General features: G+C 31.0%; 1 protein-coding gene across 1 annotated transcript in view; it reads right to left on the bottom strand.

The window, feature by feature from the left end:
• Window positions 1-21,081, bottom strand: part of LOC112682931 (lachesin-like) — a 228,650-nt gene that overhangs the window by 92,797 nt on the left and 114,772 nt on the right. Inside the window, exons 4-6 of the mRNA XM_025553715.1 lie at window positions 20,768-20,929; window positions 12,391-12,519; window positions 5,459-5,749 (exon numbers count right to left, since the gene is read on the bottom strand). Of these exons, the coding sequence (XP_025409500.1) occupies window positions 5,459-5,749; window positions 12,391-12,519; window positions 20,768-20,929 (582 nt within the window). The remainder of the gene's footprint in view (window positions 1-5,458; window positions 5,750-12,390; window positions 12,520-20,767; window positions 20,930-21,081) is intronic.

Here is a 21,081-nt window from a genome sequence, read left to right as displayed (position 1 = left end):
ATTTCCATTAGAACAATAACTATGTACAACAGACGTCCACGCTAATCATCTGTTCCGACCGTTAATAGCTGAATTATCGAACTAGCCAGGAAATGTTTTAAAAATGTAATGTTTAAAAATATTTAAATTAGATCCTAATCGCTAGATCCATAAATTACCAATACCAAACCTAAAAAAAGCACACAATCACCGTATATTCTAATGATATTACGATACAGCTACGCCGAAAAACATAAGACAAAATTTGCTATTCAGAGAAAAAATGTGTATCAAGTGCTTAAATATTGAAATTTCAACCTTTAAGGTAAATCAGCCATAAATTATAATACCTTATCGGTTTATACAATAGAATATATGAAGTGAACATTGTTGATTAAAATATTCAACAAAAATGTATAAATTATTTTTTATAGAACTTTTCATTTTGTATTCATGTATTGTATAGTGCATTCAACTACAGATTGTAAAATAATGTATAACATTTTTCAAAAGCTCATAAATCGATTCAATGTATAATTACTATTCTAGTATTTGTTAAAATTCTTGCGAAACACGAAATATGAGATAAATCCAGATTTATTTCATAATATAACAAAAAAAAAAAAAAAAATAATTTTAATATTAAAATTTCATCTAGAATTTTTCATTAATCTAACTCAGTGAGATTTATATTTTCATAGTTTTAAATTGATGAATTAGTGTCATTACTGTTTATTGAATTGGGAATTTTAACTACTGTGCTATATTATATTATATCAACTTAAATATTTTAATTATGAAGTAAATAAGTTATGTCATAAAATGCATGTGTACATTTCAATTTGAATACTATACTAACTTTAATCAGGATTATAGTATTTAATCCTCAAAGTTACGTATAAACATTCTAAAACTATGATTTAAAATTATATAGTAATCATTATTCAAAATCTTATCCGTAGAATATGTATTAGAACTTAAATTATAAACTCTCAGATTTTACTTCAAATTTGCGTGCGAGTGTATGTGTGTGTGAGGGCATATCCAAGTTGGGTCCGATTATTAAAACGACAACATATGAGCTCGGTATGAGTCCAACTACAAAACACAAAACGTACTAGTTCGGTCCGACCACTACAACAATAAAATCTGTAACTTACAAGTATTGATACACTTGATAATGTTAAAAAATTAATAGACTTGAGTTTGAAAAAGCTCTATCATTTAAATTTTTAACAATATCAAGTGTATCAATACTTGTAAGTTATAGGTTTTATTGTCGTGTGGTCGGATCGAACTAGTACGTTATGGATTTTATAGTCGGACTAGTACCGAACTCGTATGTTATACATGTTATGTTATTTAATTTATTTATTTATCATATACCAGTATCCTAATTTTAAATTCATAATTATATACCATATATTAGAAACTTTAAATAAAATAAATCATACATGTGTTTTAATTTTTAGAAAACTGTGCGTGCGTGCGTGCGTGCGTGTGTGTGTGTGTGTGTGTGTGTGTGTGTGTGTGTGTGTGTGTGTGTGTGTGTGTGTGTGTGTGTGTGTGTGTGTATGTGTATGCATGCACGCTTAAACGTTGTAAATATATATTTCTTTTGTAGTTTGAAGCTGATATAGAAAGTTGAAAAATTGAAGTGCCCTTCGTTGAATATGAATGTGAATCCTACTGCGTTTTTATAATTTCGAAAAAATTGTGTTTGTTTTTTTCTTTCTTTTTGTAAATAATATATTTTATTTTATTTATTTTCGTTCTTTCATTGATCCAGCTTTATATCGTGCGTTAGCGTATTATTTTGATACAACATTTTTATTAAATTTATCTGAAATTAAAATTAAAACGAAATTCTTTTGCTTGAAAATATTTATTTCAAAAAACATACAAAGCCAATACGGTATGTATCATTAGCTTTAAACATTTTTATCTTATGCTATTTGAATTCGATGATTAACGTCTTACCGATTCACACGGTCTTAACGAGTCGAATAACAATAGACGTTTGAGTGTAGCGTTTTTGAAATATCTCACGACGAAATGAGTTCGTTTCCATCGATCCACCGACATCAGTACGAGAACTACGGCTTAAACCGTACGGCGCGTCGGACGTACGTTGATGCTAACGTACACTTCATGCGCAGGTACTCGGATCGGTTGCCTAAGCCGTACGTATCATAACCGATAACGTTTTCTGGACAGATAATGTATTTACATGGTTTCCGTACGCTACCTCGGAAACATGTTCGACGCGAATCGAACGACAAGTGTAATAATGTTTTTTTTTGTCTCTTTTTTTTTCACACGCCCCTCGTCATTTCATCGACTTCCGCGGAACCGCGCGAACAAAATTACGTCCCGCGATTTGTTAACGCTGCTGGTCGTCAGCAGGTATTCCTCGTCGATCCTCTAACGTAAGCTGACGATGTCGACGGCTTGCCAGGACGAACGAAGAAATCGTGGACGAAGACAATACAATGCGGGTACGCTCGGTGTTGTGCACACCACGGCCACGGGTTTTGGGTGTTCGGACGGTCTTATACGGTTTAATAGATTCGTGAAAAACGTTAGTCATTTAATTTCGTCACGTATATTTATAGAGCGAAAAATAAATATAAAACTATAAATATCAGATTATGAAACTATTGACTCGTTGTCGGCGACCGAAGTGAACCATTGTGTACAACGTGTTTTGATACGTTTATACGAGTATACAATCGTTTAATGCGACGCCACCGTTGAAACCGTCTATGTACGTCATTGAAAATGCTAAAGCTTTAATAATAGTAATTATAGTAATATTGCTAGTGGGGTTAAACGAATCTCTGAATGTGGTGTGGTACGTTTGCAATCGATATCAGATAACTATAAAGTATAACGATATTTACGATAGTACGTTTTGACCAGCAACTCGTATTCGAAGATTCGGTGTTCGGTAAAAAAAAATTCGATTGGTGACTAGTTAACCAACAAAAAGTAAAAGGATACTGATGGTGTTTGGAGATGACTACATATACTTTTTCCGACTGAGTGCGTACTCAAAACATTTGGTACACATAAGACTAATATATATGTTCTGCAGATGTGTGTTCCTAAATCGATAATAATTCTACGGAAATGCTGTTACTTTTTAACCGTAAATGTAGTATCAAATATTCAGTAAGTGCAGTAAATAATTAATAATCTGTAATTATCAATACAAGTGGGTTTGTTTTGTAGATAGCACTTGGATATATGTATATATATATAACTCATAAATTTGATTGATATTAATAAATTATTTGATGAATTTAGGTTTATGATTAAAAATGGTTAACAATTCAATCGATAATAATCTAATAATCGATTTTATTAAATAATAAAAAAAAAACTGTACTCTCCGCAATAATTGTTTAAGATTTAATAAATAATAGTTCGTTTGAAAATAACTTTTTCAGCATGTAAAATAAATCGTTGTTGTAATTTGGATACATAGGCATGTGACGTGTATTTTAAGGAATGTTTATTTTACTTTTCGACCCAATCATAAAAACCATGTAGGTATATTTAATTAATTATAATGTATAAATAATTTAAAAATACATAGATATAATTTTCTTTTCGTATAATAGTAGGAGTATAATAGTTCCAACGAATATAATTTCCTTGAATCTCATATATTTTTCTCAGACACCTTCAGTTATTTATGATTTGTACTTTTATAGTCAATTATAGCTGCTATGAATATGATGAAAATTCATCATTAGTTTTCTACAATAATTTAGAATACTTAGTTTTATTTTTTTTTTGTAGTGAAACATTCATTTTTTTTACCAAATATTTTAAAATAAATTGCAATGAATTTGAGTAGTATCAATTAAAATACAGGACGCGTACTCTATTATTAGACTTAAACTTAAGTCAGTGGTACTGCGGTGGAAAAATAAATATCCAGGATCTTCAACGAAAACAAAAAACAATATACTTTTATTGATGGTCTCAAAGAAGAGTAAAGAAATACTGTTGGTCATTTAATATCAGACAGTAAAAAATGGTGACCACCCGGATAGAAGAGCACAACAAAAATTTAATGTTCGATCTAATGTTAATCTGCTGATTCGTGATGTCGTGATTTAATCAGAGACAAAATTATAATAATACGTATTATAATGAATCAGAGTCTCTTTTGTTCGTTTTAATTACAAATAGCTCATAGTGAAAAGCGCATGGTTGTCTTTTTCAGAGTCGTATACTGACTCAGTATTATTCCGATGAAAGTAATTATTTTAGTAGTAACAAATTAAATAAATAATACAAAGCAGACTGTTCATAATATGAGTAAAAATACATATTAAATTAATAAGATCATCCATTTATTTGTATTCATATAGAAGGTTTATTTTCTTTTCTTTTTATCGCTTAACGCTATTTTTTTTTAACGAATTTATATGATTTGAAAATTAAATTAATATATTAGTTAAAGAAATTATTAAAGAAACGTTCAAAAACTACTGTTTTACCATAATAATATTTCAAGTATTTTATTATAAGTGAAAACTTTTATATCTGTAGGTAGAGAATTTTCATATTTAAAGTAAATGTATAAAAATATAATTTCCAACCAGCAATTTATTAAATGAATATAAATATGTTATGTCGAAATGAATACATCTTTATTTTATGGAAATCTTTTTGACACTACGTTACGCTTGTTTAATGTTCGATTTTGCGGTTAAATTTTTAGGAAAACGTTCCTGATTCATAGTATAAAGACAACAATAAATTAGTGTTATGGTTGTATAAAATACCGATATAAAATGAGTAAAAAATAATTATTTCTTAGTAAAAATGTTTCGAAGTTATTGTTTTATAGTTTTTTTGAGAATATTTATTGTAACGAAAAAATAATTCGATCAAGTAGCATACCATATATTTCATCAATGTTACAGTTTTTATTAATACTCAAGTCACACTGACCTAATCACCCGGTCTTACCTCTGTAGAATGACAACTGACCCTTTGTTTCCTTCTTCGAGTACGGTCTCTATATAATTATAAATCGATATTTGTCGGTCGTCATTAACAAGTGCTTCGTCTCGGAGATATTTTACATTGTTTGAACACAATAAAGTATAGAAACCAAATAAATGAAGATAAAAAGAAAAAAACCGGTCGTTTTCTTTTCACGTTACGAAAGAAAACTTCAATATCGAAAAATTTAAAATTTTCCTCGGAATATTTCACCTTTTTACAAACCATTCTTTCATACTGATTTACGTTACAAATAATTTAATCGTGTACACACATCACGGATAGAACTTATCGTGTACTCTCGAATCGATTATTAAAAAATAAATAAATAAAAAAATAAAAATTTGGTTTTGAAATAAGATTCGTAAACGTATAATTTATACGTTTTAGTCACAAAATCAACAGATAACGCAATGCTGTTACGCGCGATGATCGATGATCAATAGAATCTTACCGTAAATTCTCATGGAACCTTCGGCTTCGCCCAACGAGTTCTTCGTCACACATTTATAGCTGCCGTAGTCTTCGGGACTCAGGGACCGGATGGTGAGCAACATGTGCGCCTTGTATCCGTCCTCATTGACAGCCAGATGGTGCTTGGACCCGGAGAATATCATCGTCCGAGACTCGTGGAACATCCAGAAGCTTATCGGCCGAGGATACGCTTCGGTCTGACAGTCGATGGTGACGTCCGTGCCCAGCGGAGCGCCAACCAGTTGGTTTGGCACTGCCAACGTCGGAGAAACTGAAACGGAAACGGTAAATCAAATGCCAGTTCAGGTAGGCCGTGTACATAAAACGATCGGTACGATTTATGCGACCGGTTAGAGGAAGTTTATCGACTTCTGGAATGCCATTACATAAATATTTTGATTATAACAGTATGTTATAGTATGTATCGCGTGGAAAACCAAATTTTTTTTTTTTTTTTGTTTCACGTGTCTTTCACGTCGTTAAACTGTCGACCGGGAAAAACGGGTGCACTTCGATGGGGCCAATGATCGGACAACGATACCCAAAGGCCGACGTGTTGTTTGTCTTATTGTTATCGACTCGTGGCCGAACAGCGATCATCGGTTTACAGTTTTGAACACGTAAAGGGCGTTTACTACGAAAAAAAAGAAGATTAATTTTCAATTGAGTAATACGAGTAATCGTATTATAACGGCTTATTGCAATCGAGTGGTAAGCAGCTGAGAAGATAAAACAGCTTTTGATCTTAGCTTGATCATAGAAGTTTGTCGTTTTCATGATATGGGTGTCGCCACAGAACTTTACCAATTTTCAACACGTATCTGACGGCTAAAACGATGAACACAAAGTCAACAGAAGAGACAAACTTAATAATGTTGTGTTATGTAAAACTGTACGCAGTTGATCATTGCGCATCCTCGCTCTTCACTTAAGGGTATATTATCGTGCATTAGGGACATATATCGCTAGTTTTTCGTATAGTAATTGCAAACGAATCACGATCAATATTTGAGTGTAACTAATGGTATATGTATACAGTATTTCAGATCTCAAATAATATCCGATTACCAGATTACGATATAATTGAAAAATAAATTCTTTTGATTGAAAACTTCTGATATCGCAAATCAAAGCACTTTGTTTGAAAATATTTTAATTTGTACTTCAAAGCGTAACGTTCAATTTAAAATCATTCGCGACGAATCAATGAACTTTGATGGCTTTTCATCAAACGTCGAAAAAATGTGGCAACGACAATGGACATCGATATGTATCCTGAGTAAATTCTGATATTTTTAGTTTGATAGTATAAGCGCAAACTAGTTTAAAACGATTGACGTCAAGATTATGAACATTTTGAATGTTTTCAAATTTATTTTAAAAAAAAAAAAAAAAGGTTTATGCATAACATCATTCCATTTTAGCAATTAATACTACCAAACGGATATCTGGTATATTATTAATATTTTATAATTAGAACAAGAAAAAAAATATTTATACAGATAGATTTCTTTATTGTTTTATTAACGTTTATGACAATACAATAATTGAAATACCTCATTATCTAAAACCATGTACACAGCGATAAATTTCGATATACTCGTCTACAGTGGGTTGCAATTTCGCAAAGTGGTCAGTAAAATTGTTCAATGTACATAATAAAAGCAAAACCAACCCAAATAAATATATTAACGTTAACCGTGCAGAGTAGTCCCCACGAGACCGAGTATTTCAAAAATTGAAAATACCACATCTACGTAGTATAGTGAAACATAAATGAAGAGGGCGAAAAAACAACTATTCTGTATCATTTACATACATAGTTTAAAGACCGTGATGATATATTGCACAATTCAATTTTAAATAATTTTAAAAGAAAAACGTATTATACAAAAATGTGCTCGGTCTGAATTCCACTTTGATGTATATAGTTTTTTAATATTATTATATTTTATTCCGCATTATTTCATACATGGTGATTCAAAATAAACGTATAGTTTTTTTATTTACATTTAAAATTTAACTATTTTTTTTATTGAAAAAAAAAATATCCATTTTTTTCAGTTTTCAATGTAGTTCCTGTTTGATTGTTGTTATAGTTACGATTAATTTAATGGTTTCCGTTGTACGGCTACACTGGGTCTAGATAAAAGAATAGCTTTCGATCCGGACACACTTATACGTGCCACAAAGTGTTCGGCGGGTAGGTTATCATTGTAACTCAATTCGGTTTGTAACATTCATCGGAATTTTAAATGCAGACTATTCATTCCCACCCTCATCTTATGAACGTGAAGAATTAATTTCATAAACTTGGCAAATAATATCGAATGCGTGAACGAAAAGTTTTCACGTGACCTATGACTAATTTCGCACTATTTACCTCGTGTTGCGTTTATGAAAGATAATTGCTATACAAAAGTTTGACGGTATAATAATTATTGTCGGAGACACAGAGTTGATGTTATTCAAAAATTATTCAATTATTTGATAAAATTCGATTGCCTTCAAATACAGGGTGGGAATAAATAAATTACGTTGCATATAATTTGTACTGTATTATTTTTATGATTTTTTTGTGAACCCATACGGTTTTTAATCACCACGCCGAGAGGTAACAATAGAATTAATAAAGTCAGAGATTTAAGTGTATAAAATTTAAATTTCGTTTATTGTTTTGTTACATCGAATGAATATCCGTGCGGAACGCAGGTATACATAACATAACGGGATATGCTGCCATATTGATAATCTCGTTATTATGGAAGCGGGAAAGATAACATGCAAATCGTTCGAAATAAAATGTTCATCACTCGCTATCAAATTATTTGGCACGAATAATCATCGGCTCGTTTATTTGCTAAATAATTCAATTAACTACCGATGTAAAATTCAGAATTATACGTCTACATTAGTGTCTTACAAATTACATCGGCAAGTGTGTAAATTATACTACGTCCCGTGCTCCATTATCTTCTTATTTTTTAATGTTCAGTCGAAGAGGCTATTACTACGTTGGTCTGTGTTATTCACTCCTACGTGTGGTGTCGGATAAAAATGCAATTAATTATGAATTTACTGTTGAACGAGTTTTATTTTTATTCTACCGTATATTATTTTCTCTTTTAGCAGTCATTAATATTATCTGGCGTAAGCTTAATAACACTTGTTAGTTGTTAGTTGCTGTAAAACACTGTTACTGTGAAATTTAAAAATTTTGAAATATTTTATGCATTTTACGCTAAACACTGTCACACTTTAAGTATTATATATTTTTTTCTTTTGTCCAAAGAAAAGTTTCTATAGTGTGTATTGTTATTTATATTTTTTATTATTATAATTATACTTTTTTTTTTTGAGGGATGATAATTTAATGGTGTATAAAATATTAAAAATTAAAAAAAAACATATGCTTCGAGATGGTTACAAGTTACAACATAATTTTATGTTTAAACATTAATATTATTTTAATATTTTGCAAAAAAAAAAAAAATATCGAATTCCTGAAAGTTGCACGCTACAAAACTGTTCTAACTTTCAAGTGTAAAGTTTTACGAATTCTGCGTTTGCCTATATACATTTAGTTTTAATAGAATAATAAGTTTGATAATTACTTAATTATTTAATTATAATTTACTACTCTTTTTAAACGTATACTGTTATCGTCGTAACAATATTACGTTTGAAAAATTACTTAACAAAAATGAAAACATACTGCAAAAGCTAAGCAACTTATATATTCATCCTTGTTTACCACGAATATGGTTTTCGGCAAAGATACGTCGAGAACAAAAACACCGGCTGCCATTTACACAACACATTCTAAAGGGATATAATACCTATAATAATATTATACAATGTTATCGAATCGTTCGTTTTGCGTACGATGAAAATAAAACAACCATCCATGATAATATCACATATTATGTAGTCTGGAGTAATTTTGATGCGGTTCAGTAAAGTTATAGATTTGTATTATTTCTTCCAGTTAATATTATTTCGTACAACGGTGTAACATTATGTTCTCACGACCAGAATGATTATGCAAGGACAAAAGCTATATGATGGCCGACCCTTGTCAAAACTTCTATGGAAATAAATAAATAATACACACGTGTAAATTAAATTATTAATTAATTTCGGCACTTTCTACATTACAAAGAAATTTGAACTGTTGGATGTGCCGCAACGTTTTCCGACAGAGCTCTCACTGCGGGGTGTTATGTTTGTTGAACGCATGATGTATGTACACCAAAGTACGATGAAGTATAATGATTTCAATGAAAAAAAACTGACATTAGTCTACATACGAGTTTCATGTGCTAAAGGCCCCGAAGAAACAATGGAAATATGTCCAATGGATTTCCAAAATGACGAAAATATTTATTTGTACTGTAAAAGATTTTGAATAATTTTTATTCATAAGAAAATTTAAAATTTTAATGGATTCGTGAAAAACCTAAGTAGAGATATGCTAACAGTTGACGAATCTTCGTATATAATTTCGTTCCATCGGAGGAACGTGTGAATGTTTATAGTTGTGCGAAACTTCATGAATATAATTTTTTGTTTTCCACAATACATTGATCCCATAAACAATACTATTCCAACGACAAGCACAACTTGAGGAATTAAACATTGGTCTTACATCGAAGTTTTTGCTGTCATACGATAAAATGGATCCGATATTAATCACGATTTTATATGCCGGTTTTTTTTTTAAATTTTTTTTTTTACTTCCCATGTAATTCAGAACCACGTAACACCGGGGACTTATAGATTGGTTTTAAAATTTTTAAATTGTGTTTTTATCCAATCTTAGAAAAAAGGAATGGTAGTCTTGTATCGTTGTGGATTTGTCTATTTCTCATAGACTATAAGAGGTTGAAGCCCAATCGCTGGACACACTTAAATGTTTATCTATCGAATTGTTATTCTACACAGTGAGACGGACTCTTTGTGAACTATAAATAAACACTTCAAACAAATGGTACCAGACGTTATGCACACAAGGGTGCAAATTTCACGTGTGAGTTGCTGTAGTGGGATATTATATGTACGCTGCCACGGTGCAGTTTTTTTCCGTTTTCACTTGCTAACGTTTCTTTGAATTCGATGGGAAAACAGCGATTTCGGTTGCGTGCTATCGTTAATATAGAAATTGGAGGTATACGGAATAATGAAAGTTTTAGTGAACATACAGACGCACGCTTAGGCATTATGATATAATATGACATATTGGTCGCGTTATTATTGTCTTATACATTCGCGCACACCCATATACAATTTGCGTGACTTTGCACACAGCAGACATACAGACAGTTCATTAGAACCAACAATCCTGCAACCGCACACGGAGAGAGCCGATGTATACGTTTTAGTTGAGGTTATACGCGCTAAGGAACTAAAACTTTACCCCCGTAGGCTTCAATATTTCTTGTGGTCCGAATTTATTATGATTATAATACAACACCATTCGGCTACCCCACGTAGTCCAACGGTTATTATTTTTATTATTATTATTATTTTGTTATATTTTCACTGGAGAAGAAAAGTAGCTGAAATTTCGATATGGAATAATATATATTTATATATTTTTCTCCGTTTTATTTTTCCACTCCGAGTGATCGTCTTCCGATTTGACGGTCTAAGACGGATTTATACTCCCTTCGACGATACAACAACGACAGAGGCGTGATCATGAGTGTGTGTGTGTGTGTGTATACACACACACACACACACATACATATATATATATATATATATATATATATATATTAAAAATACCATGTTACAGCATCTCGTATCCATGTAGTGCATCCCATACCCCATACATGCACAGCGATACACAAAGACGCGTCGTCGATGTCATTATATTGCTTCCGGTCTGTTATCTCAAATATTACGTCCTGTACGTGTATATATATATATATATATATATATATATATATATACGTAACACACCATCTGTAATGTCATGGTTCGGCAGCATCGTGCTAAACCATTTTCGAAACGAACGAGATAAACGAACGGTGACCTGGCATACAGGAACAGTGCGATTTCATGTCGGTTTAACAAATAAAAAAATAAATTGTACAACTCATTTATTATCACGTCCTATATTTAGTTATTATCATTATTCTATTAACGCTATTAATGTGAACTATTTGATCGAGATTCAGTTTAGTTATCAGACTATCATAATAATTCATTGACGGAAATTTAGAAAATAAAAGTTCATAAAACAATCTTAACATGAAAGCAGTTAGTAACGATGCGATGCCGAACAACTGCTTAAATTTGTACAAGTTGTATGTTATGATAGTAAAGGCAATGTGAAAGTTTTCGGTATTTAGATAAATTCAGTGTTAAATGAATACGTCGGCAAATTTAGTGAAATCATTCAATAGCTGCTGCGTATGGTTTACGAGAAATGTTTAAATCAAAATATGCGAAATATTTAGTTTATGCTAACAACCAAATAACTTTATTTAATAAAAGCATCTTTTATTAATTTTGCTTTTTATATACAAGTATATATGACCGAACCTTTTTCCCAACCAACATAATATTACATACGGTCTGTTATGAAATCATATACGAATTGATTTTCGAATAATATTTCAAACTGCCTTTTAGGTCAAAATATTTACCGTCCCATGCATACCTTGTGTTAAATTATGAAACCCGTCAATTGACGTTAATGTCTGTCATGACCCTGGTACTCAAAATTAATTTCTCCTATACATTCGTGTCGTTTACGGTTCATTTTCATATGCCAATGGCATTGGTTGACAAGAAACTATATACAATAGACACATTTTATTTAGTTAATTTTTCTATTATTTTCACATTTTGTACTACGCGTTGGACGATCATTGTAATATTAATGGTTTATGATTATAAACTTACACTCGACGTCGAGAACGATTCGCTTGCTGACCGATGGAGGTACGCCATTAGAAGCGATGCACAAATACGATCCCATGTCAGATCTACTGACCCTGGTTAGGTTCAGCACATTACCATGTTGCTTTTCCACTGTAAAAAATGTAGAAAAATATATTATTTGTCGGCGGTAATACATAGGACTCGCGAAACGTGGTCTCTAAGCGTTCGTTGCGTAAATACAATCACATAATTATATGATTTCAATAACTAGTGAAACGTGCCGAAATCGACTATCCAGAAGTTCCGAATGATAGGCAAACCATCGGTTAGAAATCAGTTGAACCGTTCTGGTCTACCGTGCGAAATACTTAAATAGATAGCCTATTACGACGTTAAAACTATTATTGTTATTGTTAATATTAACCATATTAGAACCCGTGCGAAAATACATAAAGTGTTGGTAACACTAAAATCCGTCATTAAATATGTACGAATATTGGCGGCGGAATTAACTACAAGGTGTTGACGGTAATGTCCCCGTTAGATGTCCTTTCGTTTTGTTTATAATGGTGTTGTTATTTCCGAAATATTAATGGATTAAATACTGTTGAAATATTTATTTCAATGGTGTTCCGCATAATATCATATTATGTTTGGACGAGTGGTTGTCGAATATATGCTGTAACAACAATTACGAGCTCATTGTGTGCATTACATTTCAAAATTATTAACGACGACAAATCTATCGGTCAGATTATTTAATATATAAATAAATAAATGTTCAGGCTGGAGTAATATTATATTTGTAAAAGGCGACTGGATTCGAACTAAAAATTTAACGACTCATATATAAATTCGTGACTTATTTCTTATTTTGTTTATTTATTTACTAATTTTTTATTTTATTCATTTTTTTATTATTTTATCATATTATTTGTTCATAAAGTAATTACGATCACAACTGAATCTATGCCACTTTTAATTAGTAATCTTCAAAATAACCGTTTGAATCCGTTCGAATACACATTAGAATGTTAAGTGAATTCCGAGAGTGAGAAACCAAAATTAAATCGATAACACTGTTTGAGCATTATGATTTTAATTTATCTTACGAAATGGTACACACTTATCCGAACGAACACTCTCGCATTAACTTAATATTATAATTGTAAGTGTAAAATAAATAAACAAAAATGCGTTTTATTATTAGGTTAGTTTTCAAATTCGTTTCACAAAGGGACATAGAAATTAAAAAAGTGTATACGTGGAAAATGGAAAGAAAAATACAAATACTGAATAACGTAATGAAATTTAACTAGAAAATTATCTATAATAGTGTTATACGTGTACTAGGAAATAAAAAATAATTGCGAGACAGAAAACGTGAATAAACTAAATACTTGTTATACAGAGAACAATGAGTATAAAATGTCATGGTTTCTTGGTTATTTGGTTTTCGATTCCTTGGAAAAAAGCAGAAGGACATTCAAGTAAAATGTGGACATAGTGATATCCGTTATTTTAATACATAAACAAATATATTTAGATAACGTAGAACAAATATACAGTCGTGTACAGTAAATATTTTAATGTTATTCGTAGCATCCTAAAATATGAAAATTCTACGACCGTTTTCTGAGAAAATTATGCCAGTTACACAAGAATTGTCGAGCAACTCTCGAACACAGCCGTAATTCATGTGTAAACGATGAAAACCATAAATATATTTATTTTATTTTATTACTTCTTGTTAAAAAATTACGAAAGAAATACGTCTGGAAAAAGTACTGAAACCTTGAGTTTTCCACGAATTTTCAAAAGGAATAGTTTAAAAGTGGCTTTTAAAAATATTTAAACGGAACTTTTATTATTGGAATAAACCTCTTTTTCCTGTATTTATTATTCGTAAAACGGCGTTATGTATAGGCAAATTAAGGTCATTTGTGTATTTTTTACATCAAAACTAATTAATAATTTTATTGGCGTAAATTATAACGGTTATATTATTAAAATATAATCATTGTTGTATTATTAGCGCTAAAGGTACGGTTTCTAAGATACGACAGATCGCGGTGACCTGTCGCTGCGACAAGTCGTCAACATCTGGTTATACGAAAATGTTATTCATTGGTTTGCAATACGCGACAATTCGCTGCAACCTAACTTTGAGTCGTCGTAGCCGATGACACTGCTGCTCCGAGAACAGTACCTTGCGACATGTCGCCGCGACATATCACAACGATTATTGAAATGTTTGTAGATATAATGGCGTCAACACTGATATTCTCGGCGTTGGAAGATGAAATTCTAATTCGTGAAGTCCAGAATAATACACTTCTTTACAATATTGGAGATCCGAATTATAAAAATATTATTCAAAAAGATGAAATTTGATCATCATCAATTATTTTCCATCTCGATATATAAATAATTAATTTATAGGTTTTCTTATGTTTGGTGATGAGGTAACTAAAATTTGTTGTTGTTCTTTTTCTTCTAATAATAATAATGTAAGAAGATTATTATTATTATTTGAAATATATCTATTCGTTGTGATATGATATTATATCGTATGAAAAATACGTGCGCACTCGAACAAGTTTAAAAACAGATGCTGACTGAATACCAGTTGTGTCGTTGCGACTTATCACGTATTGGAAACCACTCTATACGGAAAGCGTCGCGACGACTGGTTGTGGCCGTCAGACGCGATGACTTGTCGCCGCGGCTTGTCGTACCTTAGAAACCGTAGCTTAAGCCGTTGCTATTGCTATTGTGACCGGACATATGAAAAAAATAAAAAATTTAAATGATGAGGTTGTTTGGAAGTAAAATCCAAGCGAATGATGTAAAATATTGTAATATTTATTGATTTTATTTATTTGAGATAGTAATTGTTTTCTTAAATAAATAATTACTAAATTTTCTGAGAAGCGTTGGTTGTTAGTAGTTTGGATGAACCTCTCTAATAATGACTGTAGAAAAAATATAACACCATCGACACTTTACAAAGATATTAATTATTAAAATTATTTGCAAAAAAATTAATTTTTTTTTTTTTTTGGTATTTTACTTAATAATTATATACGGAAATGAGTTATAATTTTACAACTACAATGAGCAAAACTATTACAATAATTTTGTTCAAGTACTGGATGTTTGAATAAATCATATTTTAATACCAGTGGTTAAGCCCAATCAAAAATTAAATGCATATGCTTTATATAAGAGAAAATCCATGTTTCTGTCAAAGTATTTTCATATCAGTAGAGTTTGATTTTGAAGTAAATTTTTAATATTTGAAAAAAAAAAATTACAAAATTTATAATCCGTACAGTGAAATTGTTCAGTTAAATGAGTACAAATAATACTGCGAAAAAATAAAATACTAGATACATAATATGTGAAACGGGTGAGTAATCCGTCAGTCAGTTTTCAAATTTTTTTTTTTCACGTGTAATGTATTGTACGATGATTTCCTAACCTAACCTAACCGATAAGAACTTGCTGGGGCAGTATCGTAGAAACGAAATGTGTATGGTATGTTTGTCTTATTGCGATGTAAAATCATTATAATAACCGATCAAACGATTGATTTTAATTCACTCATTTATTTTTTCTACGTCCATTTTTGTTGAAATATAATACGTTTTAGCGCGAGGAGAGTGTTTTGTTCTAATTCATATTCGCCATGTTTCACAGTCTTTTTGTTGCATTGCTTTCGAAGTTTCAGCATTTAGCGTTCACCCCACGTGTCACAGGCGATGGAAAATTATATGTGTACATAAAATGTCAATTGTGTCTCTTGACAGATGGCAGATGACTACGTGGCACGGTTTAAGTGGCTGCTGCGTGGAGCAAGAGACCTCGCTGATGTTTCTCATTAATTCACCTTGCACCGCGCCGCCAACGAAGTGCGTCTAAAAAACTTATTTATCCGAAACATCTAAACCAATCACGAACCTGTCACGCCGATTGAAACCGTCGGGGACAATTCAATTCTACGGGCCAGTAATCTAATTTCATAGGTCGGAAAACCACACGGTTGTACAATATCACTCGTACTCATTTTGCAACTGCTAGTAAACTGATTCCATAAATTATACCTACAGGGAACACTTGATGTAACATCACACGGCTTAAATTTTGTAAGTTTTTTTATTATTTTTTTTTTTTTTTTTTTTTATGATTTATTGTTATTTAATTTTATGCGCATGTTACCAACATGCGTACACACGTACGTATATTGAATATAGCGCTTTTGCAGCACGTATCTCGAGACGCCGAGACATCAACGAATATAAAGGTAACTTTTTTTGGCGTCCATAGCAATATATAAATAAAGAAAAATGTTGATAAACTTTTATCGTAAAATCTCACTCTCGTTGGTAACTCTCTTTTTTCGTACTTCATATTTTCATTCTTTGGTGTATAATATTATTTTTTAACATAAAATACTTTACAACGACACGAAAAAATGAATGTTTAACCGACTACCCTGAAGTGACACTAAAAGTAAATTATCGTCGATTAGGGACTACATTTCAGCATTGAACACACTCGTAAAAACAATGGAGTTCAGTAATAAACTACAATGCATAAAATGGTGTAGTTTAGTTAATTAATAATTCATCTTAACCATTTAAGGTACTTAACATTAAATCATTTCGTACATAAAGTATTCAAAGTTATTTTTTTATCAAAACAATCAAAATATTTTATTTTTATAGTTTTATTTTCGTTATATTTTTACATAACAATATGTATACAATCATATGACAATATGAGATATTTAAAATCCTTTGAAATTTGAATAAATATTTATAGAATTTTATATATATTTATTAAAAAATCTATAATTTATATTTATAAATATCCAATTATTAAATTCTGATTTTCATTATAAAATCAATGAAAAATTACATAATTACTTAAAAATAAAATGATAAATTTGAAAATATATTTATTTTCAAATTTATCATTTTATTTTTAAGTTTGATTAATTTAAAAATATTTTTAATTATTTATTTCAGAGTTATGAACGTTCGATAAAACTACGGACAACATAATGGGATCCATGATTAAACAAAAATAAAAAAGCATGCTAAGAATATTAAAATGTTATGCTACACTTTTAACGGTACAATAATGATTGAAACTTAAAAGGAACGGTAAATCATTATCAAAAAATAAAATTGTATATATTTTTATAAAAATTATAAATTCTTAACTTGATTGAACACTGTTTATGAGAGTATAATACTGGGTATCTCAAAAAATTTAAAAAGCATTGTTGACAAATATTTTAATTCCACGTTGATTGTTTAATTAAAAAGGTTTAAATACGTTCATATTACTAATTTATTCCATTTGCTTTCCTAAAAAAAACGGGTCATATAACGGTTTGTTATAAAAAATCTATTTTTCTTCGGTCGATTAAAACTCCTCCACCCTTACGCGACCGCACATTCACTGTTGCAGTGATACTTCTAAGAAGTTGTACGTTGCGCATAAGAACTTCGGAAAAATCGAACGGTATCCTGGCGATCGCAAAAACACGTACATCGTCCACGATCGTTTACGGGATCCGCCATGAAATGTACAGTGCGTGGCCGTCCCTAGAAATACGCTCCCGGGGACTCGGTACACACCGAAAATCTGTTTCCTGAACGAGGATCTCATTTTGCCGGTCGTGTATCATTTCAACGAGGAGATGCGATATGATACATGATACGACGGCATAACGACGCGTATTGTGATTTACCGTCGGTGGTCAGCGCAGCGACAGGGAGTGATTGCGTTCGCGTCTCGGAGCCCTGGTTACGCAAAGTCTGACGCCAGCACGGATTTGACGCAATAACCACGTGAAATATGCGACACCGGATTCATTATTACGACGTAGTACATACGTTATCAATAATTTTACCGCATCGTTATCGCCGTTGTCGTCACGCAATGTAAACGAGCGTTTAGTCGGTCATTTTTTTTCTTTTTTTTTTTTGGTTTTTCACCGTCTCTAATCTCTCGTTTTCGTGTGACAAGAAGCATGCGCGCAGTCAATGCAGAGTTGTTGAAAACTGTTTGGTAAAGTTTGGTATTTTAATATTTAATTTCCGTTACGAATTATTTTGACGGTTGGAGATGAATTCAATTCCGTTGACTCGTCTATGTACGGGGTTATTTATGCGTTCGTTTATGTAAGAAAGTTGCATAAACGTTTAATTATTAAATTTTACGAACATTTTAAAAAACTATTCAGGTTCAACGCATTTTAGTTTCAAGTCCTAATTAGAACGTAGAAAAAGGGAGATCATATGACAATAATTATTGTAGTCGTTTATGAAAAACTGTTTCCCATAACGTTTATCCACATAGTGCTCACAGTTTTAAATGATAGAAATAATACGTAACGTTATACACATTCTATTTATCTCGCCGAACATCAATTGAAAGTAGTAAATCATCGAGAGATACGTAGCTACTACGATATTTAATATTTTACGTATTATATTTCGTGTGAAATATTGAAAAAGTTATAACGATAAACGTATCCATGGTTAAATGTTTATTTTAATTATTTTAATTAATTTTTTTTTCTTATTAATTCAAATGCGACAATATTATATTTCCTTTAAACGATACATTTTTACAGCAACGTGTGCAACAAATTATTAAAATTAAAATAAAACCACTAAACCCGTTCGTTCTTAGTGTAGGCCGAACAACTGATTAAATCGATATTCGTATCGCAAATAACATCCGATGGACAACGCTCAAGTGGATGTACAACTTTTACGGTACATTCTGGTATTATTACAAATGCCGAAAGAAGATCTGATGGTGATGAAAAATTCACTGGACGAGATCCCTAGGCCGAGTCTCAATTCGACGAGACACAGTAACTCAGTGTGCGAGGAATGCATGAAATGTTCGAGTCCGAGAACTGTGTCTTCATCGCGTTTTCAGAATGACTCAAAGTAAATGGGTTGTTTATCGAATTCAGGGTCACGTTTGATAATAGTCGTTATACTTATTAACGGTATAATTAAAACACGTTTTCCACAAAGTTATTTTTGCAATATTGGTTTTTATTTGTCATACAAATACGTCTTCACATCTGATCGTTTATAACAACGTTAAAATACATTCGATTTGCTATGACGTACACCTATGCGTACAGAATATCGAAGATCGAAATGTGTATTTTGAAACGCGTTCACGTGCACAATAACTAAACCTGTGTACAAGATTATTTATTTGTTCGTAGACTTAAACGTTAACTTTAGTTGATTGGAAAAAAAAAACGATGAAATAAACGAAAAATTATTATCTCTGATGTACGCTTTACAAAGTTTTACTTTTGATATTTGTTTTATCTTCAAATTATCTTTTCAAGCTATCTTTTTATACGTGTAAAAAATTAAATCGAAAAACTCGTATTGTAGATCAATTATTTGAATATCAGTTCAAAAAACTAGATACGATTATTTGCAATTGAAATTTTGAAAATAGTTTTATTTTTTCTTTTACAGTCAGTGGCGTAGAGAAGATTCGCTGGCAAACTTAGAAGAAAACGGTTTTTAACCAATCAAAATTTAATGTTATGATATTTTTTTTAACCTTTAATTACGCTATTTTTTTTTATGTATACAATTTCTTTATATAGGTTATTATTACAGTGTTAATTTTAAACTTTGAAAATTTACTTTTCTCGCTTTATAACTGGCAAATTCATCAATATTTTCTTCATATGAAATTTTTTATTTAAATGCCCTTTTACTATTTTCATAATTTCAACAATAAATTCAATCGTAGTGTGTAAAAATAGACAACATTTACGTATTTCAAAAAGTATGATGAAAAATTTCAATTTGATTGTAGAATAAAAATATGATTTTTGTACAATTTTGCGCCTCTTTGAAATTCGAGCCCCTGGCATAGGCACATTTCGCCATACCCTTGCTACGCCGCTGTTAACAGTTATATTTGAAAAAAAGATTGTACAGATATTATCTATGGTGACCCGTTATAATTTTAAAAATAAATGTTCAATATCGATTATAATTAATACGATGTGTTACCTTCGTTTTTAGGAATAATTCGGATGGAAGAGATAATGTCACAAATGAATATATTTTACAAGAATTCAATAAGCTATTATCTAGGATAAAGAATTTATCATATACTCGTTAATAAACATATTTTATACGGCGACATAACAATGTTTTTCTATAATTTTTTTTTTTTTTTCAATGAGTAGCTAATATATCATAAAATATTTAATCATCTTACTAGCAAACCAATGGTTTCTATTTAAAACGATTAAACACGTATTGCTGGTACTCGAAATTATTTTATTGGACACATAATATATTTTTATTGTTTTTCATTTTCTCACCTTTTTTCCTTCTGTCAACTGTTATTTTTAACGCGTTTTCTCTTTTCCACACGATTTTTGGTTCTGGATTACCTTTAGCTTTGCATGTCAGGGATATGTTGAGTCCCTCCCGCACTGCTACAGTCGAAGCGGAACTCTCGTCGTCAACTATGTTCGGCGGCACTGTCAACAGTAATAGTTTACTTAATTTTTTATAGTTTATATTATCATATTTCATGCAAATTATTAGCAATATGATTAATATCTATCCGTTATCGTCAGTAACAGATAAAACTGATGAATTTCCATTAATGTATACAATACCTAATTCTAGG

The sequence above is a fragment of the Sipha flava genome, unplaced genomic scaffold (genome assembly GCF_003268045.1).
Source record: "Sipha flava isolate LNK unplaced genomic scaffold, YSA_version1 215_pilon_pilon, whole genome shotgun sequence".
NCBI lineage: Eukaryota > Metazoa > Arthropoda > Insecta > Hemiptera > Aphididae > Sipha > Sipha flava.
This window is presented reverse-complemented; position numbering and strand designations above follow the sequence as displayed.